Here is an 8,994-nt window from a genome sequence, read left to right as displayed (position 1 = left end):
CCTCCTCCTGCCCCAGATCTTGGGTTGCAGAGGCCTCAGGGCTCCCCCCGCGCTTAGGGAGTCGGTGGGCCAGAGCAGCATCGGGCCGTGCGCGGCAGAGAGATCGGGCTCCCCGGGCACGCAGTTTAGTCGGAGCACTGGCAGAAGCTGACAGGTGGGCAAACCTCTATCCCGTGGACTGCCCACCCGTGCAGACCGAGGAGGGATGGGCTGGAGCGGCAAGGAGAAAAGTCTCTCCGGGACCCCCGAGTCCTATCCCTCCCTGCTCACACATTCCCACATCTGCAGTGAGTATCCCCTGAGATGCACCTGTGTCCTGCAGCTTACTTGGCACAGGGATGGAGATGGGCAGCTCCCTTGGGCCACCCCTGGGGTCCATCGTGTCATTCCCCAACTCCATCTGGAAGTCCCCATGGGCTAAGCCCTCTCTGCCTGGCCCTGGGTGCCCATCACGGGGGTGCTGTGGGAGGGGACAAACTCCATATCCCCATCTCTGGGCTCCAGGGGCTTCCAGTCATGGAAAGAGTCCCCTCCCTCCGAGTCCAAATCGTTTCTCAGGAGGTACGGGGAGGTAGTAAGCGGCCGTGGTGGGGCAGATACAGATACATGTACACGCCCCCTCCCCTCCCAACAGCCCAATCAGCCTGCACATATACATAAATGTACAGCCCTACCCTTCCTTCCTCACCTGTATAGGCCTGCTGTTGTGCATATACCCTGGGCCGTTAGCAAGACACTTTGATTCCCACCATCTCCCCCATCCTTCCCTGCCTCGCCTCAGAATTGTGTTTTTTTTTTAAATAAAGAAGTTTGAAAAGGGGGCATCATCAGTCACTGAACAAAACGTGATTTCAAAGATTTCACGATGGGACCAATAAAGGAACCTGTATGGGGAACAAAGCCCACCCAGATTTCAATTTAATTTAATACCCTCTCCACCGGCCATGCCTCCGTCCGAGCCCCCACATCGCCCCCTTCCCAAGCGCTTAGTACAGTGCTCTGCACACAGTGAGCGCTCAATAAATGCGATTGAATGAATGAATGAATTGTACGAGTAGGTAAGGGTGAGAGAATAGAGATCAGTAGCAGTCACAAGTAAGTCCATCATTGATTCATTCATTCAATCGTATTTATTGAGCACTTACTGTGTGCAGAGCACTGTACTAAGCGCTTGGGAAGTCCAAGTTGGCAACAAGAGGATCCATCAGGAGAGGATCAGTCGACAAGACCAATATTTGGGGACTGAGAAGGCTGATGGGATGACTTGGCGGGGTTGCCAAGTAAGGCTGCCTAGAGGAGGTGGCTTTTTGGAGGATCTGAAGGAGGGGAGGAACAGGGTTGGGCGAAACAGAACGGGAGTGGGCACCGAGGCGTGGAAAAAAAAAGAGTGAGCACGGGGTTAGAGTCGGAAAGAGGGGAGGATGAGGAGCGGGAGGAGGGAGTGGCTGAGAGGCAGAGAGAACTGAAGTTTCTGTTCCTCGATAGAAATCACGAGGAAGGGACTTTCCTGGGTGACTGGAGATGTTTGAGGAAACCCGATTGGGGCTTTGCACAGATGACAGCTCTGATTTGCCTTTCCTTCCCTCCAGCCCAGCAGCCTCTGCCCGGTGCCAGCTGTGCCCCTCCCCTGAGCACCCCCACCCTCTGAGCTGGGGCTGGGCAAGGAGCAAACAGCTGGTGCGATCCTTAGCCCGGGGCGGCCTGGCAGCTGGGTCCTGGACCCCCCTCCAGAGTCTCCGGCGGCCCAGTCCCTGCCCACCCACAGCTCGGGGCACCTTTGGGGCCGGGCCGAGTTGGGTCTGGGGGTGCACTGGGTGGGATGGGGGAGCGGCTGCAGTCTCTACCAACTATGTTATGCTCTCCTAAGTGCTTAGTACAGTGCTCTGCACGTAGTAAGTGCTCAATAAATACCACTGAGTGATTGATTGACTGATTGATCGATTGGAGGGCAGGGGGAAGGGAAGAAGAGAGGGCGACTGTCCCGTCCCACCTAGATGAATAAGTCAGACAGAGGGAAGGGTGGGGGAGCCCAAGGTGAGGGGTCGGGTTGGGGGGGTGGCCGGAATGTGGCTGGCTGGGATCACGCCTGGACTCTTATCTGGCTCTCGGGGGGCTCGGGCCGGGGACTGCCAAGTTTGGAACTATCCCGGGCCCCGCTCCTAATTTGGCCTCCCAGGTGATAAGGCCGGTATATAGCCTGCCGGGGCTCGGAGGCTGGGAAGCGGAGACACCGGCAACTCAGAAGGAGAGATGGTGAGCTTGGGGCATGAGGGTCGGGGGCAGGGGATGGGGTGAAAATGTTAGCCCCCCTGGGGGCCGGGGGACCAGGCAGTGGCGGGCAGGTTGGAGGGGAAGCTGGGGAGATGACCCCGGGGGCCATCAACTCAGCCCGACCCCGGAGAAGGGGGTCTGCGTCCCAGCGGCAAGATGGAATCAGTCCAGTTGCAACTCCGGGACCCAGACTCCCCCCGGGGATGTAAGGGAGCTGAGGGGAAGGGCTGGGGTATGGCGGGAGGGGGGGAATCTGAGCACCTGAGCATGCTGGGATACTGGCCACTCTGGACCCCATGGGCCCCGCGGGTCCCACGGGTTCTGGCCCCTCTTCAGAACTGGGGCACACAGCCCCCGGGGCTGGGGCAGCCTGTCCCCAGCTCATGATTTCTGGTCGCCCAGGCCAGTAGGAAGGCAGGGACCAGAGGGAAGGCAGCGGCCAAGCAGGCCCAGCGTGGCTCTTCCAATGTTTTCTCCATGTTCGAGCAAGCACAGATCCAGGAGTTCAAGGAGGTGAGCGTCGCCGGTCCCCTCTCCGACCCGCACCCCAGCACCCTCCCGCTCCCCTCCAGCTCCTCCATCCACCATCCCTCCCGAGTCCGGCCCCCTCCGGCTCGCCCTCCGACCCCTTCTCTGTCCCCTTGCCCGCTGCAGGCTTTCAGCTGCATCGACCAGAACCGAGATGGCATCATCAGCAAGTCAGACCTGAAGGAGACGTTCTCCCAGCTCGGTGAACCAGCAGGGCAGACAGCCTTGCCCAACCCGGGTGCCCACACTCACTCTCACGTCCTCCCTCTCTGGGTGTCTCTCCATCCTCCCAGCTCTCCATCTCCCTGGGAGTCTCTCCGCTCTCTCTCTCTGAGCTGATTAGAGAGGGTGAAGTCAGCACAGAAGCCAGGTCACCTTTGTCCCGATTCCCACCTCCTCCCCAAACTCACACTTCTCCTTCCCCTCCTCTCCTGTCCCCCCTACTCAAGTCACGTCTTCTCCATTCCTCCTTCCTCTTCAGTTTCTTGTAACTGGACCCATGACCTTAGCTCCCCCCTGTCCACTCCTGGGGACGGGGGTATGGGAAGTCGGGAGGAGGGAAACTGGACCGCAATGGTCTCCCCGTCCCCCTCCCCACCTCACCTCCGGCCAGGGAAGCTGAACGTCTCCGATGAGGAGCTGGAGGAGATGCTGCAGGAGGGGAAAGGCCCCATCAACTTCACCGTCTTCCTCTCGCTCTTCGGGGAGAAACTCAATGGTGAGGCTGCTGGTCTCCCCTCGCCACAATCCAGATCCTGGGGTTTCCCGGCCATCACCCATAGAGCGGGGGCATGGTGGGGGTACCCACATGCACCCCCTGTGCTGATTCCCGTGAGTCAAAGTTGGGGGTGGCGGGTGGGTTCTTGTGTCGGAAGGCTGGGGGCTGCTCCTCCAGGGAACATCTCCCACCTCAACTGGGCTCCCGGCTCCACCGCTGCCAGGGACCCCGGCATCACCCCCTTCCTCAAGAGAAGCAGCATGGCTCATTAGAAAGAGCCCGGGCTTTGGAGTCAGAGGTCATGGGTTCAAATCCGGCTCCGCCACTTGTCAGTTGTGTGACTTTGGGCAAGTCACTTAACTTCTCTGGGCCTCAGTGACCTCATCTGTAAAATGGGGACTAAGACTGTGAGCCCCAAGTGGGACAACCTGATCACCTTGTATCCTCCCCAGTGCTTAGAACAGTGCTTTGCACATAGTAAGTCCTTAACAAATGCCATCATTATTATTATCATTATTGTAAGAGACAGGGCCGGGGGCCGGGGTGAGGGCTCTCTGAACCCACCTTTGCCCCCTCCCCCGCCGCACCCAGGGACGGACCCCGAAGACTCCATCCTCAGTGCCTTCCGCATGTTCGATCCCAGTGGCACCGGCGTGGTGAACAAAGACGAGTGAGTAAGGGCATGGGATGCCTGGGCTCTGGGGGTAGTGCCCCCTCCCCATTAAACACACCCGCACCCACCCCCACCCCCACCCCCACACACTCCTCTGGGACAGGGATGGGTCGGGCTTGGAGACGGAGCCCCCAGTTTTGAGTATCAGGAGACCCTCCTGCTGTGCTCAGCCCTCAACCCACCCTGGATCCATTTGCTTTCTTCCCAGGTTCAAGCAGCTCCTCCTGACCCAGGCGGACAAGTTCACCCCCGCTGAGGTGGGCAGGACCTTCACCCCCCCCAACCCTGCTCCCCTCCCTAATCTCTGCTTCTTCCTTGGCCCAAGGAGCCTCGGGAGCCATGGGGGATGAGAGGAAAGGGAACCAGGGAATCTGGGTTTGGAAGGGGAGAGAGTTACCATCCTTTGTGCCCCACTTGCAGTCTCTATCTCCCGTACCAGCCCCCCACTCCCTGGTCGAACTGGGCGACTTCTCAGGCTGCCAACATTTGCCTAGACTGGGAACCTGAGCTCTCTTGGTATCTGGGGGACCAGGATGACACTGCCATTGGGGTAGCCAAGATCGCTGGCCAGGACCCCAGTGACTTGAGGGCCCAGTTTGGGGATGAAGACAAGGTCTGGGGATCTGGGGATGGGGCCTCCCGCTGACCCAGACTTCCAGAACTTGAAGCATATGCATAGGGTACTCCAGTAGCTTACACTTCACATGTCCTGGGCCCATCTCCCCAACTTGCCCAGTCTCACCCCCCCAAATACCATGGGGAAAGAGGGGGAACGTGAGCCTCCACTACCCCAGGTGGGAGCCTTGGCTGGATTTGCACATCTGAGCCGCTCCCTTCCCTGCCAGGTGGAGCAGATGTTTGCACTGACGCCCATCGACATGGCAGGAAACATCGACTACAAGTCCCTGTGCTACATCATCACCCACGGAGATGAGAAGGAGGAGTGAGGGGAGGGGACCAGCTTGATACCCCCCAGTGCGGAACAAAGTCAATAAACCCTAGAGTCGAAGCTCCGCTGGGAAGTTGTACCTGTCAGGGCAATGGCGTCGTGCGTGCGAAGCAGTGTGGCCTAGTGGAAAGCTCCCAGCCCTGGGAATCAGAAGGACCTGGATTGTAATCCATGCTTTGCCTCCTGTCTGCAGAACACTCACACGGACTGTGAGCTGGTTGCGGGCAGGGATTATCGCTGTTTATTGTTGCATTGTACTTTCCCAAGCGCTTAATACAGTGGTCTGTACACAGTAAGCGCCTAAAAAATATGGATGGATGGATAATGGTTGGATGGATGGATGGATTCATTCATTCATTCAATCATATTTATTGAGCGCTTGCTGTGTGCAGATCAGTGTACTAAGCGCTTGGGAAGTACAAATTGGCAATATATAGAGACGGTCCCTACCCAACAGCGGGCTCACGGTCTAGAAGGGGGAGACAGACAACAAAACAAAACATATTAACAAAATAAAATAAATAGAATAGTAAATATGTACAAGTAAAATAAATTGAGTAATAAATCTGTGCAGATATATATACAGGTGCTGTGGGGAGGGGAAGGAGGTAAGGCGGATGGATAACAATAATAATAATGATGGCATTTATTAAGCGCTTACTATGTGCAAAGCACGGTTCTAAGCGCTGGGGGGGGGGGGGTTTACAAGGTGATCAGGTTGTCCCCCGGGGGGCTCACAGTCTTAATCCTCATTTTTACAGATGAGGGAACTGAGGCCCAGAGAAGTGAAGTGGCTTGCCCAAAGTCACACAGCTGATAATTGGCGGAGCCGGGATTTGTACTTCCCAAGTGCTTAGTACAGTGCTCTGCACACAGTAAGCGCTCAATAAATACGACTGAATGAATTGAATGAATGAATTTGAACCCATGACCTCTGACTCCAAAGCCCGGGCTCTTTTCCACTGAGCCACGCTGCTTCTACAGGGATGGATGGGTGATGGATGGATGGATGATGGATGGATGATAGATGGATTGATGGATGGTTGGATGGATGGCTGGATGAATGAATGAATGAATGAATGAATGAATGCCCAGTCACACCTCCCCTCAAACACTGCCCCCCGGTGGGCGGTCTGGGGAGTGCGGCGGCGATAAGGGGCGGACCCCGAGCTAGGGGGCGGGACCTCCTCTTCGGACCCCGCCCTACCCCTCCCCTCTCGGCCAATCGTTGGGCCGGATCGCGCCGGGGGCGGGGCCAGGGGCAGAAGGGGCGTGGCCAGAGCTGGGCGAGCGTGGCTTGGGCCGGAGGGGCGTGGCCGGGGCTGGAGGGGCGGGGCTTTGGTAGAAGGGGCGGGGTTATGTCTGGAGGGGAGGGGCCATGACTGGAGCGCTTAGTCCAGTTCTCTGCACACGGTGAGCGCTCAATGAATACGATTGAATGCATGGTCCGGGCGGTAGGGGGCGGGGCCATGTCTGGAGGAGGTGCCAGGGCCGGAGGGGCGGGGCCAGGTCTGGAAGGGCGTGGCCAGGCCGGAGAGGGCGTGGCCCGGGCCCGGGAGGGGCAGTGCTGGAGGGGCGGGGCCCGGGATGGAGGGGAGGGACCAGAGCCCGAGGGGGCGGGACCGGGGCTGGAGAAGCGGGGTCAGGCCTAAAGGGGGCGCAGTCAGGGCCTGAAGGGGCGTGGCCATGGAGGGGAAGGGGGCGTGGCCCGGGCTGAGGGCGTGGCCATAGCCGATGGGGGAGCCCAGGGTGGGGAAATGGGCGTGGGCAGGTCTGCAGGGGGCGTGGTCGGGGACTGGGGCGGGGCCGGTGCTGGAGAGTCGGGGCCGGGCCTGAAGGGGGCGTGGTCAGGGACGGAGGGGTGGGGCCAGGGCTGAAGAGGCGTGTCCAGGGGCGGAGGGGCGTGGTCAGTGTCGGATGGGCGGGGCCAGAGTCCGATGGGTGGGGCCGGGGCCGGAGGATTGGGGGCGGGAACGGGGCGGGGCCAGGGCTGGAGAAGAGGGGCCGGTCCTGAAGGGGACGTGGTCAGGGCCGGAGGGGCGTGGCCAGGGACGAAGGGGACGTGGTCAGCACCGAAGGGGCCTAGTCAGTCCTGAAGGGGGCGTGGTCAGTATCGGAGGGGCGGGGCCAGTACTGGACGGGGCGGGGCCATGGCTGAAGGGGCGGGGCCTGAGATGAAGGGGGCGGGACCATGACCGAAGGGCGTGGTCACCGTTGGATGGGCGGGGCCAGAGCCCGATTGGTGGGGCCGGGCTGGAGGGGCGGGGCCAGGCGCGCGCGCGCGGGCTCGGGTTCCGGGGCGCGCGAGCCGGCGTCGCGCGACGTGTGGGTGAGTGTTTCCCGCGCTTCGGGGGTCGCGAGGCGGGAAGGAGGCCCCGCGCGCCTCCTCAGACCCCGCCGCCGCCGCCATTTTGAGGCGTCGGGGCCCTGCCCCGCCATCACCGCTGGGTTCATAACGGTGCACGCCCTCGATGCCAACTTCCACTTCCCAAGCGCCTAGTACAGTGCCCGCCACACAGTAAGCGTTCAGTAAATACCATGGAAGGAATGAAGGAAGTGCTCAAGCGCTTAGTACAGTGCTCTGCACATAGTAAGCGCTCAAGAAATACGATTGATGATGATGATGATGAATGTGACTTGGGGCGAGTCGCTTCACGTCTCCAGGCCTCGGTTACCTCATCTGGAAAATGGGGATTGAGACCTGGTTAGGCCCACGGGGGGCAAGGGACTGACCTGAACTTTATCTGTTTTACTTGTACCTATTTACTGTCCTATTTATTTTACTTATAATCATTCATTCAATGGTATTTATTCATTCATTCATTCATTCATTCAATCGTATTTATTTTCATCATCATCATCAATCGTATTTATGGAGCGCTTACTATGTGCAGAGCACTGGACTAAGCGCTTGGGAAGTCCAAGTTGGCAACATCTAGAGACAGTCCCTACCCAACAGTGGGCTTACAGTCTAAAAGGGGGAGACAGACAACAAAACATATTAACAAAATAAAATAAATAGAATAAATATGTACAAGTAAAGTAAATAGAGTCATAAATATGTACAAACATATATACATATATACAGGTGCTGTGGGGAAGGGAAGGAGGTAAGATTTATTGAGCGCTTACTGTGTGCAGAGCACTGTACTAAGCGCTTGGGAAGTTCAAGTTGGCAACATCTAGAGACAGTCCCTACCCAACAGCGGGCTCACAGTCTAGAAGGGGGAAACAGACAACAAAACCAAACATATTCACAAAATAAAATAAATAGAATAAATATGTACAATAAATAGAATAAATATGTTCAAATAGAATAAACATATTCGCTGTCCTATTTATTTTGTTAATGACGTGCATCTCTCTCTCTATATATCTGTGTGTATATATCATCATCAGTCGTATTTATTGAGCGCTTACTGTGTGCAGAGCACTGTACTAATGAATATATGTTGCCAACTTGTACTTCCCAAGCGCTTAGTACAGTGCTCTGCACACAGTAAGCGCTCAATAAATACGACTGAATGAATATATGTTTGTAGATATGTTTGTACATATTTATTGTACGTACATATTTATTGTACATTTTTGCACATATTGTACATTGTGCACATTTATTGTACATATTTATTACTCTATTTTGCTTGTACGTATTCGATCTATTTTATTTTAATATGTTTTGTTGTCTGTCTCAAAACATTAACAAAGTAAAATAAATAGAATACATATGTACAAATGGACTTCCCAAGCGCTTAGTACAGTGCTCAGCACACAGTAAGCGCTCAATAAATACCATTGAATGAATGAATATAAGTAAAATCAATAGGATAGTAAATAGGTACAAATAAACATATT

At 56.5% G+C, this 8,994-nt stretch overlaps 1 protein-coding gene across 1 annotated transcript; it reads left to right on the top strand.

The window, feature by feature from the left end:
* Positions 1–2,176: 2,176 nt before the first annotated feature.
* Positions 2,177–5,269, top strand: MYL7 (myosin light chain 7). Its single transcript, XM_038754375.1, has 7 exons — positions 2,177–2,253; positions 2,674–2,784; positions 2,926–3,001; positions 3,413–3,517; positions 4,109–4,187; positions 4,399–4,447; positions 5,036–5,269. The coding sequence occupies exons 1-7, from the start codon at positions 2,251–2,253 to the stop codon at positions 5,135–5,137; spliced, it is 525 nt and encodes a 174-aa protein (XP_038610303.1). The 5' UTR covers positions 2,177–2,250; the 3' UTR covers positions 5,138–5,269.
* Positions 5,270–8,994: the final 3,725 nt, after the last annotated feature.

This window comes from Tachyglossus aculeatus, chromosome 11, assembly GCF_015852505.1.
Source record: "Tachyglossus aculeatus isolate mTacAcu1 chromosome 11, mTacAcu1.pri, whole genome shotgun sequence".
Lineage (NCBI taxonomy): Eukaryota > Metazoa > Chordata > Mammalia > Monotremata > Tachyglossidae > Tachyglossus > Tachyglossus aculeatus.
Note: the sequence above shows the minus strand (reverse complement) of the source record. Positions and strands in the feature narration are given on the sequence as shown.